The sequence below is a fragment of the Electrophorus electricus genome, chromosome 4 (genome assembly GCF_041902795.1).
Source record: "Electrophorus electricus isolate QZ-2024a chromosome 4, ASM4190279v1, whole genome shotgun sequence".
NCBI classification, from domain to species: Eukaryota; Metazoa; Chordata; class Actinopteri; order Gymnotiformes; family Gymnotidae; genus Electrophorus; species Electrophorus electricus.
Window position 1 is genome coordinate 27,444,788 of NC_137500.1, and position 23,087 is coordinate 27,467,874.

The following is a 23,087-nucleotide window of genomic DNA, read 5'->3' on the forward strand; positions in this document are numbered from 1 at the left end:
GTGTAATGGACATCTGTTAGTGTGTTAACGTAAAAACCCCAGTTGCTGACTCTAACTGAAGACAGGACACTCTCGCAGGTGTAGCGCTTGTTAGGACATGAAGACACACACCCCAGACCAGGGCAGGCCCTTCCCGTAACACCGTGCTTTAGCAATCTCACCAAATGCTTTAAATGATGTTAATTGGGGCAAACACAACGTGCTGCGTTACTAGATTTCCTAGTGTGAGCAAACGTGTGTACACTGCTACTCCGAAATGTAATAACGGCGCGTCTACGTGCTGCTGGAGTTTTTTTTTTGTTTTTTTTTTTTTTAAGTACCGACTAGTTAAAGCTCGTGTATGTGTTGAAAGAGGCGGAATAAGGTTCTAGCAACACCAAGGTCATGGGTTTAATCAGCACAAAGCACACAGCGATCGACTGACCGCTATGTAAGTCATTCTATATATGTGTTTCTGCCAAAGACTGTAAAGGTGAAGCATTGCCATGCGCGAGCTGTTAGTCGCGTAGCTGATCTGCGGGAACCGTGGCATGATCAACACTGCTGAGCGGAAAAGAGACACAACGCTGCAACTCGTTAACGCCCGTGAGCTGTGATCAGGGTTTCAAAGAAAGTACAATTTACTGAACTTTAAAATCAAAACTGATTGGCTATTTCTGGGGTGTTTAAGACATCAAAGCCATTAGAAAATCTTGCTTTGATACTGCACGGAGTTACCGTTTTTGTTTTGTTTTTTTGATTGGAGAAGTAACTTGTACACTGGCCGCTACCTGAAGCTGTTAAGGCAAAATAAAACCCACCTTTACCCACGATGAGGGTCTGTGGGGGTTTCGCGTGGATGCGTCCGAACATGGTCGAACCAATCAGGAGGCGGCAACTACATGTGAAATTCATCCCTGAGTTTGCGAGCTCACTTGCCCGCGTTATAGCGACTGCCCCAGTCGGAGGGTACGGGAATTAACCATTACGGCGACGCTCAGACGTGCAACTCCGTCGGACAGCGAGAGTTGTGCAGTGGACGCCCGCTCTGTTGGTTATCATCATTTACACGCGCTCAGTTTTTTTTTGTGCGCAAGTCGAGCATCGTTTCGGCACCCCATCGCTCGTGTCTCTACCGCATGTATAAAAACCGTTACGGATCATTTTAAGTTTTTAAATATCTGAATGGCTGTTCAGCTAGTCCGTCTCATTTAACTCAACCGACGGCACTGGATAACGTTCCGACAAGTTTGAAATTGATCTTCGGCATTTGATATTTGAGGATTAGGTCTGCCCGTAGGATCCCGGACCTTCTGTCGGACTGTCGCCCGTTTGGATGCATGTAGTGGGCGGCGGGGCGTCGCTGTGAGGGTCGCGACGGACCGATCGGGGCCAGGCGCGCGCTTAAAGTCTGCAACTCTCCAGCTTCAGCATCTGTACCCCCGAGTGCCTCCCGTGACAGGCTCACGCACGGTCGAGATGATTCGCCTAGGAATACTTCTCAACCTGTTCTTCATTAGGGGTAAGACCGTAAGCCGGGTTCATTTGTTTAGCGCGGCTTGCTGACGCCAGTAAAGCGGTGTACGAGTGCCATGCGGTGCTCGAGAACAATGAAAATGTGCGTTGTAACTAGAGCGAAGCAAAACAAAACAGATATCACCTGTGACTTCTTAGAGGATGCGTCATTAAAAAAAAAAAAAAAAGGATTTTCTACTGGAGGCACGAGACAGCTGTTTGGACAACTAACTCAAATTTAAATTAATTTTCATACATTTGTCTCCATGAAACTATTGTGTAACAGTTTGTGTAGTGTTTTATTATTAACTACGCGATGTAACTAATTTTAGTGTTACAATTTAGGTATATTTATCCGAACATATTATTTTATTCAAAGCTATAGTTTTTGAAGACAGTTAACTATTGGTCATTAATGAAAGATGACCCTAGCAGCCGGTTCTGTCTGACTGTTATGAATGTGTGAGTGTGAATGTTACGAATGATATCAATCAGTATGAAATAGCCTAGTTGCTTTTTTGACAATAGGTTTACCATTTGACTAAATGAACAGTTAAGCAGGATCGTACAGACAGGTGTGATTTACTCTGAGTACGACTGCAGGCGAAGTTTAGAAATATGGTTCCAGAGACATATTTTGTCACGAGACCTCTGTCAGCCAGTATATATCTAAATAGTTGGGGATCTCCTCTCTCTCTTACACATACATGTAAGAAAACCAGTAATGTTACGAGGAGTAACTTTTTTTCCTAAGGGTACAATAAATATACACTGTCGAAACAGTTGCGAGTCTGTTTAGATGTAGTACCTTTTTTTGCTCACCTGAGTCAGTTTGATGCGGCGGAGTGTCTCTGCTTTTGTTTTCGATCGCATTCATCATCTTGAGTGGTGCTTGTCGCGCTCCAATGCCGCTAGACACGCTGTAATGCGCGCGCTGATCGACAGGTTTATTTATTAGCTGTGTTAATGATTGCAGATTTGATGTGTTCGCGCGTGCTGTGTGCATCCCCAGGGGTCGGGTCGTATATCAGTCGCGTGTAACGAACGGCCTCTCTCATCTCACGAACGAGCACATAGCGGAAAGCGCAAGACAGAAACAGAATCAATATGCAAAAATTAAGTTCAAGAATTCAGTGTTTCTCTCTCTCTCTCTCTCTCTCTCTCTCTCTCTCTCTCGCTCTCTCTCTCGCTCTCTCTCTCTCTCTCTGTGTGTGTGTGTGTGTGTGTGTGTTCGACCCTTTAGAGTGTATAATATTATTCTAGGTAGCGTATGTAACGACGGGCCTAAAAAGCGTAGCCTTACGAGGAGAGTCTCCTGCTTTTGACGTACAAACGCCCAAAAATCTCAGACTATTCTTATCGCAGGCAGGTATGTGCGCCTTGCGCTAGTCCGACGTATGTCCAGGTGCGTGTGTGTTCAGGAGGCTACCTGAGCTTCACTCTGAGCTTCAACACCTCGCTACCGCCCTGGCGTCTGCCTCTGGGCAACAGATGTTGATAAGCGTGCAAAGAAGCCTGGAAGAAATACGGACTACAGAAACAGTTCCGATCCTTTTGATTGCGATTGATGATTCCAGTGGATATATTGGTAGATTTTTTTCTGTGTCACAAATACAAAATTGTGTAGGAAAATGGGAAGCTGGTGGATGTCATTATGCTGTGAGCGGGACCGGGGTAGGCTGCCTTTTACGTTACGCGGTGCTTCGTGGGTACATCCACTAATTGGATGTTTCTGCAAAGACGGCGCTTGAGAACTGCCTCAGATGATTACTCGGCCAAGCTCGGCCAAGGACACATCTAGAGACAGGCTAATGACTCCGTCGTTTTCGGCGGATCAAAGAGAGTGAAGCGCGTGGAGCCAGAACAAGAAAACAGACGCGCACGCATGCACGCAGCTGCTGGACCAGGACACCAGAGCCATTAACAAATGTATTTTTAATTTTTTTGCCAAAGATTCGAACTTGACATATGGGGGAAGACGAAATGTTTGGGGCGCCTTCAGGGTCGTGTGTGTTTTGTCGATAACAAAGATTTGGAACGCAAACATGGAAATGGCAGATGGTGTTGGGTTTGCGCTTCGGATGGAAGACTCGAGCCAAGAATATATGAGAGAGAGAGAGAGAGAGAGAGAGAGAGAGAGAGAGAGAGAGAGAGAGAAGAGAGAGAGAGAGAGAGAGAGAGAGAGAGAGAGAGAGAGAGAGAGAGAGACTCTATTTTCACCCAGGCCTGATTTTAGCATAATGTTATATCTAATTATCATTAAACGGATGTCGTCGGCTAAGCGCGGTAAATTAGGGAGCACGCAGCAACCCTGCAGCCCGTTCAGCTCGTTCACGCCATTCAGCCTTCCTCTTGAGCCTTGGCTTGAGTTCTGTTTCTCTGCCCTGTCAATCAAAGGCCTCTCGTGCCCGCTCGCGTTAATGCGGCCGCCACGCTCTGATGTGACGTGTCATCAATAGTGAACAGGCCCGCGGTGACCCACATATCACAAAAGCTTAGAAGCTCGGCCCGAAACAACATCGCGCAGACGCCCCGTCTCGAGCCGTCTCTTACCTTCTTAATATATTAGAGACAACTGAAGATGGCCTTTTCTGTGTGGTATAATTCGCGTTTGAAATGTAATTCATGGTTTTTTTGTATGTAATGTAATTCATCGTTTTGTTTTGTTTTTTGCTTGTTTGTTTTTGGTTTTTTGTGAATTTCACTCGAGAGGAAATTATATGTGAAGGCTGTGTTAGTTATTTTAACTGATAAAGTGTCCTGACAAGTTTACCATTGTGGTTCAGCCTTATACCAGTTATTTAATCATGGTGCCTCTGCTCATATTGACAGTAATATTGGAAAACCGGTTTGCTCTCACTAAGTGCTACCACACATGCATACAATAAACTATGCATATCTACACATACACACACACACACACACACACACACACGCTGGTTTGTACAATTGTTTGGTTATAGTGCAATTGGTTTGTACACACACACATTGGTCTGTGCTTTACTGTATTGCTATTTAGTGTTTTCTAATGCCAGCTAGTGCTTCCTCCCTTCAGTGCGCGCACGCATGCACAAGTGTGTGTGTGTGTGTGTGCGCGTGTGTGTGTCTGTCGTGTCACTTCTGCTCTCTGAATGTGATTTCAGTAGGCATACACACACACCGTAATACCCAGGCCAGCATGTGTCTGATTGCAATCGGCCTCCATACTGAGCCCGTTTCCTTGCGTGCCGCTTCTACTGTCTGTCATTCTGTTTATTTCTCTCTCTCTCTCTCTCTCTCTCTCTCTCTCTCTCTCTCTCTCCGTTTCTCTCCTTCTCTCTCACACTTTAATTCCCCCCACACACACACACACATTTTGATTTTCTCTCTCTTCTCATTCTTCCTTTTTTGTCTTATTTTTCTTCTCTTCTTCAGTCCCTCTCTCTGTGAGAACATGCAGGTAAACTGGAGCTTTGGGAAGCTTCTCCTCTTCCCTTCCTGTGTGCACCTTTTAGATATTGTTCAGATCTGGACCATTTGGATTGGTTGTGGATCCCCTTTCATCCATCTTTACAAGAAAAGCCACACATCATGGCCACATGTAAACAGCCCTCTGGCTATCGTAAAACATGCAGCTTGGAGAATCTTCAAGACTGAACGAAGCTGGCAAAATAAATGACGGAGTGGCCTAATTGTGTTTGACTGGTCATTTTGCTTTGGCTGCTGCGGTCATGCGTTCTCTCTGCCAGAGACAGGCTTGCTTTTCTTCCCCCTTCTGTTTCTCCCTTCAGAGGCTGTGGCCAGCGTCTCCACTGCAGTTTAGTCTACAGCCCACAGCCACGGACTCTCAATCAGCACTTACTTTAAAATGAGGCCTCGCGGCAATTAGGACGCCCTGCTGCTGCTCTGGAGGGAGAGACGGAGAGAGGGAGAGAAAGAGAGATAAAGGGGGAGAGAGGGAGTGGGGGAATAAGATATAGAGAAGGAAGCAGAGAGCTGTGGCAGGAGAGAAAGGCTGTCATTATGGCCACGCAGCAACAGGGTTCACGTCTGGGTCGCGAGGTTATTCTTTCTTTTTTGTTTTAAAAGTGTATGAAGTGTAATATAAACCAGAAGGACCCCAGTGAGGAGAGCAGCGTATAAAACTCTATAATAGCCTTTCAGTCTTTAGAGTCATACCGTGTTTTTATACATGAGTGTGTTTTGAAAAAAGGCTCTTTTTCCCACAGTCCAAATAGTTTGCTGTTAGCAGAGGAATTAGCAGCAGCTAGAGGACTCCTGATATCCAGTATGAACAGCTGTTGCTTAAGTATGTCACTTGTGTTTACTGCATACATGGTATGATGACGTTGATGAATTTGCCCAACGCATCTTAACTGTTGACCCTGAAGATTTGAACCTTTTTAATCCCTAAAGCTGGGCTGACCTCCCCTCCCCTCCCTCCAGTTCTGGTGGATGGTGTTGTAATATTGTTATCAGGGAGGTTTTACCTATCGATAAAATTAACCTGCTACAATGCAGAAAAGAAATCTGGTGTGAGTGAGCACTGAATTGACCTTAAGATCCGACACTCCACTGTATTATAATCTAATACCTTTCATGGTATCATTCACGCTTTGGTGTAATTATGGACTGTATGCTGATCATTTTATAATGCATTCCTATTTTTCAGTGGTTAAATGTAATTTATGGAATGAAACAGGTCTTTGCAAGCACAGAACAACAAGACAGCCATCGTTCCGTTAACTTCTGAGTCTGTAAAAATAGCAGAGTCAGTGTGCAGGTCCAACTGTAGAGTAGGTGTGTACCTAATCAGCCCTGGCACCAGAACAACGTTGTTGGACAGGCTATCCGCTTGCTTTTAATAGCAATCAAATTGTTGTGATTGGGGTTTTAAATGAGGTTATTTCACAAATCGTTCTGAAATTATTTAAAAATCACATAAATCAAATCCATGAATCAACAGCGGGGACAGACCAGCAACTGGAAATACCACTCCACTGGAAATATCACTAAATATCCATTTTATGTCATTACTGCATAACAGCGGTATATAACTGTACAGCAGAATGTGATTGGGTTTGATTGTATAAATCTTAATATAACTTTAAGATTAAATAAAAAATGTATATTCAAATTAGCATTTGGCTAATGAAATAATTTAAATTCCAACAGAGTTTATATGTATTTTGTATTTCAAATGATTAAATGTGTAGTTATCCTTTTCTAAGTTGGCTTGGGTGTGTGAGGGTGGGGGACATCTTGAGGAAATCTCAGGGCAGACTTAGTATCTACTGCACTGGAATCTCAGTGTAATTCAGAATGGCCCCCCGATCCTTCCACCCAGGTTCGGTATCCTTGGCTGTTCCTCTGTTTCCGGACACGCTGAACTGTATGGAGGTCTTTCGGGAATGCATGGAGGAACCGCAGTGTCAGAAGCTCTACCTGCAGCTGGAGTACTGCGTTGATGAGGACGCCGTGACGCCGCTGGGTCCTGATCCCCGCCACACCTGCTTGAATGTGCAGAATGCCCTGGCACACTATCGCCCCCTGCAGGAGTGCAAGTGCCAGCGTGGCTCTCGCATGGAGCTGCGCTGTCTTAGAGTGTACTGGACCGTGCGATTCCCACTGGGTGAGCTGAATTGTGTGTGTGTGTGTGTGTGCGCGTGCATGTCTCTTGGTGTTATCAGTGAGCGTCCTTGTTTTGCTGTGTGTGTACTGCAGGGTCAAGCTAAGAAGATAAACACTTAGTGCTAAGGTCGTTGTTTAGTTCTCAGGAGAATAACTTCACTAAAGGCATTTGACAATGTAACAATAGCTGGGAGATATTTTTCAGCTGAAGTCTGTCTTCAAAGTTAACACACTAGCAGATGCAGTCACTCTGCCAGGAGGGTCGCACTAAGGGAGTCAGTGTCAGGTGTTAGTCATTACAATATGACAACATATGGCATCAGAATATATATCTAAAAAAGATAAAGAAAAATAATGGGCCAACAGTATATTCCATTAAAATGTAGTTGTTTTTATCTCAGACAGCTACAACTTTTATTGGTCTCAAGTTTTGAATAACATTTTCTCAAATAAAAATATCAGCTCCCTAAGATATTGTACTGGTGTCCTCAGCACAGTGCTGAGGACACCAGTGTTATAGAGGACAGTGCTGAGGACACCAGTGTTATAGAGGACAGTGCTGAGGACAGTGCTGTGGACACCAGTGCTATAGAGGACAGTGCTGAGGACACCAGTGCTATAGAGGACAGTGCTGAGGACACCAGTGCTATAGAGGACAGTGCTGAGGACACCAGTGCTATAGAGGACAGTGCTGAGGACACCAGTGTTATAGAGGACAGTGCTGAGGACACCAGTGCTATAGAGGACAGTGCTGAGGACACCAGTGCTATAGAGGACAGTGCTGAGGACACCAGTGCTATAGAGGACAGTGCTGAGGACACCAGTGTTGTAGAGGACAGTGCTGAGGACACCAGTGTTATAGAGGACAGTGCTGAGGACACCAGTGCTATAGAGGACAGTGCTGAGGACACCAGTGCTATAGAGGACAGTGCTGAGGACACCAGTGCTATGGAGGACAGTGCTGTGGACACCAGTGCTATAGAGGACAGGGCTGTGGACACCAGTGCTATAGAGGACAGGGCTGTGGACACCAATGCTATAGAGCACAGAGCTTTGGACACCAGTGTTGTAGAGCACAGAGCTTTGGACACCAGTGTTGTAGAGGACAGTGCTGAGGACACCAGTGCTATAGAGGACAGTGCTGTGGACACCAGTGTTGTAGAGGTCAGAGCTGTGGACACCAGTGTTGTAGAGGACAGTGTTGTGGACACCAGTGCTGTAGAGGACAGAGCTGTGGACACCAGTGTTGTAGAGGACAGAGCTGTGGACACCAGTGTTGTAGAGGACAGAGCTGTGGACACCAGTGTTGTAGAGGACAGAGCTGTGGACACCAGTGTTGTAGAAGACAGTGCTGAGAACAGCAGTGCGTTGGCAGTGCTGTGGACACCAGTGCTATAGACACAGTGCTGTGCACACCAGTGCATTGCAGTTCTGTGGACTCCAGTGCTTTGCAGTGCTATGGACATCAGGCATGGTGCTTTGCTGCTTTTCAGGGTGGCGTCATGCGTCAGGCTTTCTGGGACACACAATCCTGAGCGGCTAATCTGGCCTCAGCTACAGTGCTGCACGATTCCCTGCCTAGCAGAACCTCTGCTTGTTGGCTTTCTGCTTTTTGGCATGCAAGATGGAGATAAAAAAATAACACTGTGTGTTGTTTTGATGTGCAAGATGAAACATGAGGTCTTTGTGTGTGTGTGTGTGTGTGTGTGTGTGTGTGTACATTGGAGGTGGTGTGGGGAATGTGCGTGTGTATGGGACCTCAAAGTGATGTCACACATATGGCATGTTAGTGATGTCACACTTATGCCATGTTAATCTGTTTTTGGTCAACTACTTTTAGCCAAAGTACAAAACTGTGCACTGAACTGTGCAAGCCATGAAATAAACACCCTCAGACACACACACACACACACACACACACACACACACACACACACACACACACACACACACACACACACACACACAGAATATCCTTATTAAAATATGGGTAACAACTGTGGGATATTGGATATTATGTATTAAGCATCGTATAATCTGTGTGGTTGGATTACACAGAGTCTTAATTAGCTGTAATGATAAGGTAATGGTGCAGTTCTGCAGGCTTAATTAGTGTGGAATATTCTGCCTGTTGTTTGGCTCAGATACAAAGGGTGTGTGTATCTGGACTGAAAAGGCTGTGTGTGTGTGTGTTTTCCTGTATGTGTGTGTGTGTGTGTTCCTGTGTGTGTGTCTGCGTGTGTGTGTGTTTTTCTCTATATATATGTGTGTGTGTGTGTGTGTGTGTGTGTGTGTTCCAGGGTATGATGATATTGAGATGTCCCCATATGAAGACATTGAACTGGAGCTGGTCAGAAATGCTGAAACATCCAAACTGGCCTCGATCGTGGCAGGTACTTGCACATCCTCAGTAATACATACACTTCCATTATTATACATGGTGTTACACACTGTGAGCCAGTGGGGTGTGTGTGGTCAGACGAGGAGGGTGTGTGTGTGTGTGTGTGTGTGTGTGTATGCTTCTCATTCAGGTTAGTTTAGTCCCTTTTCCTTTCACAACAAGACAAAGTGGGAAAGAAGGAGTAAACGTTACCATGGCCATATGTTGTGTGTGTGTGTGTGTGTGTGTGTGTGAGGGTATTACTAGCATCACGCAGTATGCGATCACAGTGAGTGATACTAGTGTTGTGGTACCAGGAGAAGCTGACAATACTGAGCTCGGAGTTGGTTATATTCTTCTAAAGTCCGCACTCAATAGGAAAATTATGCTTTCCGTGTTCTGTGTCATCAGGCCAAAAAAGGTGTGTGACACACTGTCTGTCACCCTGCGGACACTCCTGCTGACTCTTCACACCTCTCCCTACACCTTCATCACTCCATCCCCGCCTCTCTCCCTCCCTCAGTTTCCTCCTTCCCTCTGGACGGACAGAACCGCTGTCTGAAGGCGGCTCAGGACTGTGGTCTCTTCGAGAAGTGCGGAGCGCTGCGCTCCGAGTACGTGCTGGCGTGCACCAAGCCGGCGTCAGGTTCAGACCACTGCAATAGGCAGAAGTGCCACCGGGCCCTGCGGCGCTTCCTGGACCGCGTGCCCGAAGAGTACAGCTTCGGCGTGCTCTTCTGCTCCTGCACTGACCCACTGTGTGGCGAGCGCAGAAGAAAGACCATTGTCCCGTCCTGCTCATACGAGGAGAGAGACGGCCAGCCCAACTGTCTGCAGTTGGAGAACTACTGTCTCCGCGATGATCTGTGCAGGTGCACACACACACTGACACACACGCACACACACACCTACATGCATGCATGCACACGTGCACACACACACACACACACACACACACACACACACACACACACATATAAACACATACACACACTAACATACACACACTCACATACCTACATACATACACACATGCGCACACAAACACACACACAAACACACACTCACATATACACGCATGTGCACATACATACATATACGTGCACACACACACACACATACACACACACACACACACACACACACATGTCTAACTTATTAAAGTGTCCTGTACAATCCTTTAAGAGAGGTGTACCTTAATAAAGCGTCCTGTAAGAGAGGTGTACCTTAATAAAGCGTCCTGTAAGAGAGGTGTACCTTCATAACGTGTCCTGTAAGAGAGGTGTACCTTCATAACGCGTCCTGTAAGAGAGGTCTACCTTCATAAAGCGTCCTGTAAGAGAGGTCTACCTTCATAAAGCGTCCTGTAAGAGAGGTCTACCTTCATAACGCGTCCTGTAAGAGAGGTCTACCTTCATAAAGCGTCCTGTAAGAGAGGTCTACCTTCATAAAGCGTCCTGTAAGAGAGGTCTACCTTCATAAAGCGTCCTGTAAGAGAGGTCTACCTTCATAAAGCGTCCTGTAAGAGAGGTCTACCTTCATAAAGCGTCCTGTAAGAGAGGTCTACTTTCATAAAGCGTCCTGTGTGAGTAAGCCAAAGGTTTCCATTTCTTATGAAGTGGCTGCTGATTGCTGATTTCTGTTTATATATTTCTGTTTCTCATTGGTGACTCTCATGTCTGTCTGTCTCTGTCCCTTTTTTTCTTTCAACCGTTCGTCTTCCTCGCTCTCTCTCTCTCTTGCTGTGTCTGTCTATTGCTCTCTCTCTCCCTCCCTCCTTCTCTCTCTCTGCCCCAGGTCGCGATTGGCTGATTTCCAGCAGCACTGTCAGCCCTCCTCCCACTCTCCCTCGGGCTGTCTGCGGGACAGCGGGGCAGTCTGCCTGAAGGCCTATGCTGGACTGATCGGTAAGCAAACGCAGCTAAACGCCTGCTAGACAGTCCAGTGGGTGGCCAGAAACCCTGGACTGCAGCTATTTATTTATATATATATATATATATATATATATATATATATATATATATATATATATATATATAAGGAAAAGCATATCTGTATATATAGCAGGTCTATTTCTACAAAGTATATTGCATATAAAAAACTGAGGCATACTGTCATAAAAGATGTAGAGGTGGTCAAAATGGCAATGTAGCACACAACAGGACTTCACAAAGAAGGACCTCTTCAAAGTGTGTGTGTGTGTGCGTGTGCGTGTGCACGTGCGCGTGTGGGCATGGACATGTTTCCTTGGGCTTAATTACATCTGATCAGTGATCACACCTTTAGACTGGGTTGGTGGGCCAGAACAGGACTCTACAGGTATGGTAATTAGGAACATTCCTAACCAGTGGTGTTGGTTAAGTCCCCAGAGTAACATCACTGATTCACCAGTGCACCAGGCACTTAGGTGGAATTAGCCAGACCAAATGGAGCCAGAGATGTGTCATATAAACCAGGGATGATGCAGTTGTATGTGTTAACATAATTAGAGCTGCTAGCTGGAGGTTCTCCCAGATGGGAGATCATCACCGTCTTACCTCACACTCCTTATTTCGTACTTCTCCACTTATCTGCTTTTCTTTTCTTTTTTTATTATTTCCTTTTCTTTCTGTTTCTGTCCTCCTTATTTCTCCCTCTCTCTCTCCTCTCTTTCACTCCCTCCCTCCCTCCCTCCCTCACTCTCTCCTCTCTTTCTCTCCTTCTCTCTCTCCTCTCTTTCACTCCCTCTCTCTCTCTCCTCTCTTTCAATCCCTCCCTCCCTCCCTCTCTCTCTCTCCCTCTCTCTCTCCTCTCTTTCAATCCCTCCCTCCCTCCCTCTCTCTCTCCCTCCATCCCTCCCTCCCTCCCTCCCTCTCTCCTCTCTTTCTCTCCTTCTCTCTCTCCTCTCTTTCACTCCCTCTCTCTCTCTCCTCTCTTTCAATCCCTCCCTCCCTCCCTCTCTCTCTCTCCCTCTCTCTCTCCTCTCTTTCAATCCCTCCCTCCCTCCCTCCCTCTCTCTCTCTCTCTCTCTCTCTCTCTCTCTCTCCCTCTCTCTCTCCTCTCTTTCAATCCCTCCCTCCCTCCCTCTCTCTCTCCCTCTCTCTCTCTCTCTCCCCCCCTCTCTTCCTTCATCTCTCTCCTTCCATTGCCCCCTCACTCTTGCTCTCTGCAGGTACAATCATGACACCAAACTACGTGAGTAACAGCAGCACGGATGTGTCCCAGTGGTGTAACTGTGAAAGCAGTGGGAACAAACTCCACGACTGTCTGCGCATCCTGCACATGTTTACCAACAACGCCTGCTTACGTGAGTGCAGGGGGCCCCCGTACGGGGAGCTGCACCCCAGCGGGGCCCGCCTTCACGAAAACATGTACTGTACTCAAACATCACATATACTAGTCTAGCAATTCAACTAAGTTCTTCATTCATTTATTCATTTATTTAGCCATATGAAGCGTTTTGGCGAGGAAGGGAGTTTTTCAGTTTACATTAATTTACTTATGCTGACTGAACGCATTCATCTCCTATATGTCGAATAAGGTGTTTATTAATGCACAGAGCTGCTCTATGTCAGTAAAGGTGTTTATAAAAGCAAAATGCATTCAACTGATATATGTCGAGTTAGGTGTTTATACAGGCCCTGTGCCTTCAGCTGTTGTGTGTGGAATTTGTGATTTTTTTATCATCATCATTTACTGCATATGTTATTCCACTTGCACAATTCTGGAATAATCAGTTTGTGTCATAATAGTTCATGTTAAAATCATCTGTGTGTCCCCCATAGATTCGAATTTTGCTTTGATGGACATTGGTCTTATAAGATCAAAGCTATTTCATTTGCCCCTTGTGTTTTCCCCTCTTTGGTGCAGGTAATGCCATCGATAACATGGGAAGCTCCACCCCCTGGCCTGTAGAGGGCACGCCCCCTCCCCCTCCTCGCCCTTCCCCCCACCTCCAACATGACGAGCTGAACTTTAACCTGCTGCCTGACCTCAACTCGGTGGGTACTGAACACGTTGGAAAAACAATCCGCTGAGCACATATTTCAGCACATGTTTCGGCACACGTTTTGGCAAAATTGCAAAACTGAAGTACTGAACACACTGACCAACACGCTGCCAAACTATGCTACTGAACACAGTTCATAATATACTGCAATAATGAGATATTCACCACACTACTTCACTACCCAGTGCAACATGATACTTGAACATACTGCCTAAGTAGAGGGCAAAAGAATATTAGTGACAGATACTGATGTGGTAACGCACAGTGTGGTTTGACTCCACCGTGGTAGTCCCTAGTGATCCCCACGTCTGCCCAACTGCTAAAACACGGGGATCTCACTTTAGAGCGATACAGAGCCCCGGGTGTCTGTTCAGAACACGGTGATGTTGTTTTAGAACGGGACAGTGTCCCGTGTGTCTGTTCAGAACACGGTGATGTCGTTTTAGAGCGGGACAGTGTCCCAGGTGTCTGTTCAGAACACGGCGATGTAATTTTAGAGCAAGACAGTGTCCCGGGTGTCTGTTCAGAACACGGCGATGTAATTTTAGAGCAAGACAGTGTCCCGGGTGTCTGTTCAGAACACGGCGATGTAATTTTAGAGCAAGACAGTGTCCCAGGTGTCTGTTCAGAACACTGAGATGTAGTTTTAGAGCGGGACAGTGTCCCGGGTGTCTGTTCAGAACACGGCGATGTCGTTTTAGAGCGGGACAGTGTCCCAGGTATCTGTTCAGAACACTGAGATGTAGTTTTAGAGCGGGACAGTGTCCAAGGTGTTTGTTCAGAAAACAGCAATGTCGTTTTAGAGAGAGATAGTGTCCTGATTGCAGCTGCAGGGTGAAGTGTGCCGTGGGTGTTGAGGCTGTGGTTAATGAGCATGTTTCGGGAGGGTAGGCTCTATGAGTACCTTCATTAGTTTACTGTATTGATTTAAATGAATCCTTCACTACAGTGGTACGCAGGGCATCATGAGCCAGGCGGAAAAAAACCTCCCAGAAAATAGGCTTAGGTCTGTGTTGGTATATACTATGTGAAATGTTCAAGTAAACTGTAATAATAATAATAATAATAATAATAATAATAATGATGATGATGATGATGATAATAATAATTATGATTAATATTATTATTATTACAGAAAAAAAGTGACACAACGTATGGAGTTCAGATGCTCACAGATGCTCACAGATAAAATCCAGTTCAAGTTTATTATCAAACAAGAGCAAAGAGGAAAACTGTCCCAAAACTACAGAACTGTTAATCTAACAAACCAGAAAGGGACAAAGCAGGTCATACACACACAGCAGAACAGCGGTACAGAATCCCAGTGCTGACTGCCATGCCATCAACACCAGCAGGCTAGGATACTGCCTGGCAGCCCAGACCTAGACAGGAGCAACTGAGGGTAAAGGGCCTTGCTCAGGGGTCCAACCGCAGCGGGAGCTGTGGGAGCTGAATGTGGTTGGTGGGGCTGGTTAGAGTGACAGCTGAGCTGGAGGAATGAGTTTGATGGGAGATTTAGTCAAGAACAGAGACAAAAATCATAATAATAGCAATAAAATGAGAAAAGTGACATTTATCAAGTTGAATGTTTTTTCAATTTGTGCAAAAGTATAAACTATAGCATTAAATGTACTATATCTCTGACTCTGTAATTATACACAAATCGGGTCACTTTATCAGAACTCCCTCCTGAATAAATTCACTGGGTAATTCGTACTTTTAGTTGACTGGTTCCATTTTATTTGTCTCAGTTCTTCAGATGATTCTTGTGCTCCATAGAACTCTATGTCCTATAGAACTCTATGGTCTATAGGACTCTATGGTCTATAGGACTCCATGGGCTATAGAACTCTATGGGCTATAGGATTCCTTGGGCTATAGAAATCTATTGGCTATAAAACTCTATGGTCTATAGGCCTCTATGGGCTATAGAACTCTATAGGACTCTATGGGCAGGGCACCTCAGTAGGGGCAGAAATATCACTAATCTGGTATGAATGAAATATACAAGCAAGCAAGCTAACAAAAAACTGTACTGGTAATATTTATTAATATGTCATATTTGCCAGTATTTTTGAAAATATGTATGAAAATGTGCATGAAAAACAAAATATGCATGAAAATGTGTATGAAGAGGCTTCTGACTCACTTGCTGAAAAGGGCACCTTACACAGAAAGAGCAGGGGAGGAATTTGTAGTCAGAGCTGATCTCTGTGTAAACCCGGAACAACATTCAAGCACCTTCTCTGCCACCTCCAGCCCAGTTTCCAACCATTACTAAACTCTCCATCCCTCAGCCTAATGACTGCTAGAAGAATTAAATCAATATTGACCTGGTGTGCTTTGTGCTGTGTTCCCAGATTATACTGTGTCTTGGAATAAGGGATTAGTTTGGTTTTTAACTAATGGCCAAGTGCCAGAATTACACTGATGTGATGACAGCTCAGTGGTGATGTTATAGGATTAGACTCCATTTTTCTGGACCATTTTCTTGTCTTAACTTGTCACTATCCTCATATTTAAATACACAGACTCATGGACCTGCATCTCAGAAGTATCTAGCATTTTTTTTGTGTTGGAGTGGGGGATTTTATCCACATGCTGAGTTTCCACAGAATTGATTCGATTCTGTCACACACTATACCAAACTTTCAGTTGCATTTAAAGGCAACTAGGACAGAATGAGTGTGTTAAGGATGACAGTGCTCAGGTTGCGCACACTCCTGGATGTTCTCATGTTTTGTGTGGATCCTTGTGTGCAGCTGAGACTGTCTCCTCATAACCAGCAAATCACTGTCACCTGCGATTGACTAGTACCGCGACCACCAGGCAGGTTAACTGTCGTTCCCAGTGTACGTTCATACCAAACAGAACATGTTTTGGAATGAGAGTGTGTTCCCTGTATTCTGATATCCTTGTCTGTGGCAGACAGCAGAGCCACATGTGCTTAGGCTCTGATGCTTTCTCTTGTCCTGTGGAATGTCTGGCACTGGTCCATATTTGGATTTGGCAGGGTGGCCATGTGACTGCGTTTATGTATACGAAGGACATCAAATGAAGCCACAGACACTCTCTACCCATTGGCTTGTATTCCAGAGGCCCCTGGGCACTGTGACAGACTGTTTATCTGTGCACAGCACCTACTGCTGTGATCAGTGTGTGTATGTGTGTGTACATGCATGCAGGAGTATATGTATGCTCTGATGTGTGTGTGTGTGTGTGTGTGTGTGTGTGTGTGTGTGTGTGTGTGTGTGTGTGTGTGTGTGTGTGTGTGTGTGTGTGTGTTTGTATACATAGAGCACAGAAGCTTAGAGATAATCTGGGCCTCCAGACAAAAAGGATTCAATTCTGTTTCTGCTGTCATTCTACCTCACTCTCTCTTTCTCAGCCAGATCGTTCTCTCTTCCCCAAACACCCCTCTGTCTTTCTTGATCTCTCTCTCCTCCTGTTTTTTCCCATTCACTCTCTCTGTCTCTCTTTGTCTTCCACTTTCTCTCTCTCTCTCTCTCTCTCTCTCTCTCTCTCTCTCTCTCTCTTTTCCTTCTTCTTCTGTGAAAGGATTAGCCAAAGGTGTTTGCAGGAGCCAGTGCATCAGTCAGACTTCATTAGTATTAATTTATTCATGCCCATCTGTCTGTCTCTCTCTCTCTCTCTCTCTCTCTCTCTCTCTCTCTCTCTCTCTCTCTCCCTCTCCATCCCTCTCTCTCTTTATATCTTCTCACCCCCCATTATCACTACTTCCTAATCCCCCTCTCTGTCACACTTGCTGTCTTGTTCTCTCTGTCTCTCCGTCTTCTGTGACTGTCAGTTCTCTCTCTCTCTCCCTCTCTCCTCTTCCTCTCAGGTGTTTCATTTCTTCTCTCTCTCTCTCTCTCTCTTTCTCTTCTCCCTTCAGGTGGAGGAGAGTGAGGAGCACAAAGTAGAGGAGGGAGAAGAGGAGATGGAGACAGGAGAGGAGTTTAACGTCATCCCTCCGTTCTCAGAGAAGGCCGCGGTCAATGACCTGGACCGTGTCCAGAACCAGGCCTGGACCCCATCGGCCCCCCTGCTTCTGTTCTTCCTGCTGCTACTAACTGCTCTCCGCTGGGGGTAGAGACCACACTCATACACACTCCTGCGCACGCGCACACACACACACACACACACACACACACACACACACACACCCTCCTCAAATAATCACTCGCACCCAGACTCTAAGACTTTCTACTGAGGGATGGAGAGAACGAAAGAAAGAAGAGAATGAGACGAGAAGGGAAGAGAAGAGGAGGACAGGAGCCCCCCCCCCCCCCACGTGCCTCATTTCACTCTGTTTCTCCTTCTCCTAAAGAGGGACGTGTGTGTGTGTGGTTTTTTATTTTTTATGCTCACTGCTCATTCTCTGGGGAATCACTCTCTGATTCTGCGCCAGAATGATTCAGAACGGGAATCGTGATTCATGCCATTTGGTTCGTGACTCATTGGACTGAACAGAACTGCATGGAACGGCCGACTGTTATTGAGTGAATCAGTAAATGGGTAGAATAAGGCCTCTGTTGTGTGACTCACCTGGCTGAGTGCTGATGTGGACTAAGTGTCACTTTTCTTAAATGACACATCTCTGAGTTCACTGCTCGGTCTTTTTTGCACTTATTTTGCATTTGGATACCCTATGGATTTTCTTGTTGTTTCTAGAATTTGTGTATGTGTGTGTGCACGTGAGTGAGTGTGTGTGTCTGTGTGTGTGTGTGTGTGTGCGCGCGCGCGCGTGTGTTCACACTCACGTTTGTGCTTTGTCAACATCAAAGAAAAATCGGTATAGTACAAATTATGAGTCTTCATCTCGCCTACCTCTTTGTCATAAGTCAGGTTATGCAGACGCACACACACTCGTACATGCGCTCGCTGCCTTGGTGCAGACACACACACTTTTCCTTTACTGCTTTATCTGCGATGTTCTTTAATTTTTAGAGTCAGCACAGGCTGTGGACTAACCCAAAGGCATAAATAATGACATCAACAACAAAAAAAAACAAAAAAACAAAAAAAAGATTATGATTAACAAAATCTAAATAAATAAGTAAACAAATAAATAAATAAATAAATAGATAAATATATAAATAAATAAATAAATCTCTAAATGACTGCCCAGGAGGTGTGGAGTTCCAGTCAGGCTTTGGCACCTGCAGGGGCAGTGGAAGTTATTTGGCACTCGCCTGTCGGTCGCTGCGTGCTTCACGCCTCACACGGGCCTCCGTGTTCTCTTTCGCCGAGATAATGGCTTCCAACGCAACCTGTTTATCTTGTGCATTCTGGGGGGGGAAGAATTGCTTCTGATGGAGTGGAGAAATGAAAGGAATGGAATGAGGGAGGTGTAGAGAGAGAGAGAGAGAGAGAGAGAGAGAGAAACAGAGAGAGAGGATAGACCCTCCAGCGCAAACACACAGCTGAACATCTCGGCCTTCTTCGGTTTCCCGTGTCTTATAAATCTGTTGCTGACATTAATGTTTTTCTGCCTTCTCTCCCCCTCCTTCTCTCCAGTTCCTCTCATGTATGTCTAGGGAAGTGAAAGCATTTTTCCTTCCTTCCAGAAGGGGTTTGAACGTAGGAACGTTGTTAACCCCCCCCCCCCATCCTCCCGATTCCGCCGGCTTGTAGGATTCTAATGCGAGGTAACGAGGTCACATGCTGCTCCCTCTACACCACTGCCCGTCGTCACACCACCGCACAAACACGTCTCAACGATGACCTCTTTAAGTTCATCCTTTATGCAGGGGACCAGCGTAGGCAGGGCTCTGATTGAACAGCTATTCTGCTGTTGTGCGGCAAGGTCAGTGATGCGAGCAGGGCGCCCATCCAATCAGCAGCCGTAATTAAGAACAGGCGCGTTAGAGCAGGGAGATTGATGCGTCCGTCTGGGCGCTGGTCAGCCTGTATGACGACTGTTGTTATTTTTTAATTGTTATCAGGCCCGCTTTGTCGTCCCCTGAGCGCGGTGCAAGGAAGTCACGGGAAGAGTGATGTCAGTGGACAGGAGACAGGGCAGGCGTGTTTGCCACTTTAATGCGTTTTAGATAAATAAATAACCCAAGCATTAAATAGATACACATCGAGTGACATCGAGGTGTGGAGAGAGACACTGAGAAAGAACTCCAAATGTCTTGAAAACCATCATATAAATCTCAATTTTTAATATTATTTTTAGTAATGTTGTACATGCACATGGAGTTTGTGCATGCATGGCATTCCGACAGCACTTCAGTCTCTCTCGAGATGCCCGTTCCTTGGTGTGTGTGTGTGTGTGTGTGTTCATCTGCAGGTTTCAGTTCACATACTGAGAGTCCAGGGCCAGTGGAGATAGGCAGGCTCTGAGTAGGAGAAAAAACAGCCTCAGAAACTGGTAAAAACAAGGAGGCAGCGAGAAAGACTCAGAAGAGAGTAGGAGGAGCATGAGGGAGAGAGAGCGAGAGCGAGCAAAAGCTTGTGAGAGGATTAGGAGTTCTGGAAGACAGGACGAGATTCTAAAGACGTCGGTGAGAGAGAACGCGTCTCAGCAGTATTGAGATGAGATGAGATTGGAGCCGCACCCGGCAAATAAAGCAGGCCTGACTAACACTATGGCACTAATACTGCTATGAACCCAGAGGGTTGCCCTGTTAGTGGCGCTCTCACACACACACACACACCCAACACTTCTACACACGACCACTTTCATCTCTCTTATTTTCAGTATTACACCAACTCTTCCTCTTTCACCAAGCTTTGACTTAAGCTTTTCAATTTCTTTGTCCCTTTCTCCGTTTTCTCCTTTCTATCGCTTTCTCTCTCTCTACCCCATCACTCTGTTTCTCTTTTTTCCCCCTCCCTCTCCCTCCTTCCCTCAGTCTCTGTCCTCCAGCAGTAGCCATGTGCCGTGTGCTCGGTGGAGTGTAGCATTCTCTGTTCCCCCCATTACACGCTCATAATTAACACTGCTAATGTTTCCTAATGAAGAACTCTCGAAAACAAGCCAAAACACAGAGGCCATATTTAAGCCTTTTTTTGTGTGGAGTGCACTCACACACTTCATGGTCGTGGTGAAAGCTTTATTTCTCACTAATTGAGGTCTGATTGGTGGTTGTTTTTCTTTTCGTGACTTGGAGTCATGTTAAGCTTTTATGTGAACGTTTATGTTCTTTTATTTCTGGTTCTTTCTTTTCTACGTCTTTTCTTGTTTGTCTTTCTTTGTCCACGTTGACGCGGGGGGGTCTCTGCTCACACTGCACTGCTGACCAAGCACATTTCGCCACCCCTGGGGCAGATGGGTCATACTGTCCACAGACATTTCACAGCGGATCTGATGCAGTGTCATGTGATAGCAGGACCGAACATGCCGAGTTAAAGGCACAGAAATGACAGCATGCACAATTTAAGTTTTGTGATGTTTGTGTTTCACAGGATGCTTCCCATGAGTGATGACGTGGGAAAGATCTGGGGTTGTGTTTGTACAGGTCCTGTCCATACACACATCTGTACCCTCTCTAAACCCACCCTACCCTGTTATTGTATCCTCTCTAAACCCACCCTACCCTGCTACTGTACCCACTCTAAACCCACCCTACCCTGCTACTGTACCCACTCTAAACCCACCCTACCCTGCTACTGTACCCACTCTAAACCCACCCTACCCTGCTACTGTACCCACTCTAAACCCACCCTACCCTGCTACTGTACCCACTCTAAACCCACCCTACCCTGCTACTGTACCCACTCTAAACCCACCCTACCCTGCTACTGTACCCACTCTAAACCCACCTTACCCTGCTACTGTACCCACTCTAAACCCACCCTACCCTGCTACTGTACCCACTCTAAACCCACCTTACCCTGCTACTGTACCCACTCTAAACCCACCCTACCCTGCTACTGTACCCACTCTAAACCCACCCTACCCTGCTACTGTACCCACTCTAAACCCACCCTACCCTGCTACTGTACCCACTCTAAACCCACCCTACCCTGCTACTGTACCCACTCTAAACCCACCCTACCCTGCTACTGTACCCACTCTAAACCCACCCTACCCTGCTACTGTACCCACTCTAAACCCACCCTACCCTGCTACTGTACCCACTCTAAACCCACCCTACCCTGCTACTGTACCCACTCTAAACCCACCCTACCCTGCTACTGTACCCACTCTAAACCCACCTTACCCTGCTGTTCTTTCATGTTTCTCTCAGACTGGGTTTCCTCTTTTATTAAGGTTCAAAGTTCAAACTCCCAGAGCTAAAACTGAAGGAACCCTCACATGTCTACGGGTAACTGGCACCGCCAGCTTGGCCAAGCTGTTAGACTTGACGGTCCTGGCTGTTGTGTGTTCTGGCAGCCATTGCCTTGCCCCGGAGGGAGAGCTGATCTCATGTCCAGGCGGTGAGTCCGAATGGAACTCGCGTCTAATTCACATCAATTAGTCACGTCAGCCTCCGTTATTTGAAGAGTTTTCTTCCAAGGCTGAATTTGGGTAGGGAGTCCAATCCCAGTTTCAGTTTAATAAAATACCCCAGTGACCAGGGCAGCTTACCCTATCAACCCTGGGGTCCTATGGACCCTGGAGCTCTGGACTCTCCTCACTCTGCTCACTCCGCTCACTCTCCTCACACTCCCCTCCATCCACACACTCATCTTGGTATTCAGGTTCTGCTCTGTGCTCTGTTTCCTATCAGGTGTTCAGGTGTATAAAAAAATTACAAAAGGGTCGATTCCCTGTTGCTGTGTATCATAAAGATGTTCCATCTGAAATAAAAGGAGAAAAAAACAGTCAGGCGTGACAGTGTGAGTGTGGTTCTTTCCAAGGGTGTGTGTGTGTGTGTGTCAGTGGGGGGGGGGGGGGGGGTTGGTTGTGCATGTTTGTTTTATATTCTAAACATAAACTCTAGTTTCTGATGTGTAAGCACATACCCCCCGAACAAGTTTAATGTCAAGGACTTCAGAGTATCTATTACATAGTGAGTGTGTGTGTGTGTGTGTGTGTGTGTGTGTGTGTGTATGTACACATGCGCGTGCATGTGTGTGTGTGTGTGTGTGTGTATGTACACATGCGCGTGCATGTGTGTATGTGTGTGTTTGTGTGTGTGTATGGTTGGGTGACGTGGGTGTGCTGTCTGTGAACTCCCCAGGGTTCGCCAGCATTCTAATTGCATCGCGCCCAAATCAAAGCATCAGCTCTGATAAGGGCAGCAGTCACGCCAGTGAAACCTCACTCTCTCTCTCTCTCTCATTCTCGCCTTCTCTCTCTATCCCTCTCTCCCTCCCTCTCTCTCTGACATATGGGAGCCACACGAACCCCATTTACTTATTAATCAGATAGCTCCCTGTCCCACCGTGTTCAATCACAACACCACTGATGAGATTACAGACTCCCCAACCCCCGCCCTACCGCTGAGCCTGTCCCCCCCACCTCTACCCGGTACCGCGGGGCTGAGCCGAGGCACCCTGGCAGAAGGGGCGTCTGCGTCAGGAGTGAACGCACCTGTGTGTTTCAGGTCTCTCCCGGATACCGGCCTCTTAGAACGACAATACACTCAGAGAGAGAGAGAGAGAGACACCCCAGTGGATGGGGTTCGTGCTAATGTGCGTTCGCCACTGTCTGGCGGC

The 23,087-nt window shown here is 46.3% G+C and overlaps 1 protein-coding gene across 1 annotated transcript; it reads left to right on the forward strand.

The window, feature by feature from the left end:
- The first annotated feature begins 599 nt into the window (after window positions 1-599).
- gfra3 (GDNF family receptor alpha 3) lies at window positions 600-22,250 on the forward strand. Its single transcript, XM_027017109.3, has 8 exons — window positions 600-1,501; window positions 6,821-7,105; window positions 9,405-9,497; window positions 10,008-10,356; window positions 11,282-11,391; window positions 12,636-12,770; window positions 13,334-13,464; window positions 17,368-22,250. The coding sequence occupies exons 1-8, from the start codon at window positions 1,459-1,461 to the stop codon at window positions 17,563-17,565; spliced, it is 1,344 nt and encodes a 447-aa protein (XP_026872910.2). The 5' UTR covers window positions 600-1,458; the 3' UTR covers window positions 17,566-22,250.
- Window positions 22,251-23,087: the final 837 nt, after the last annotated feature.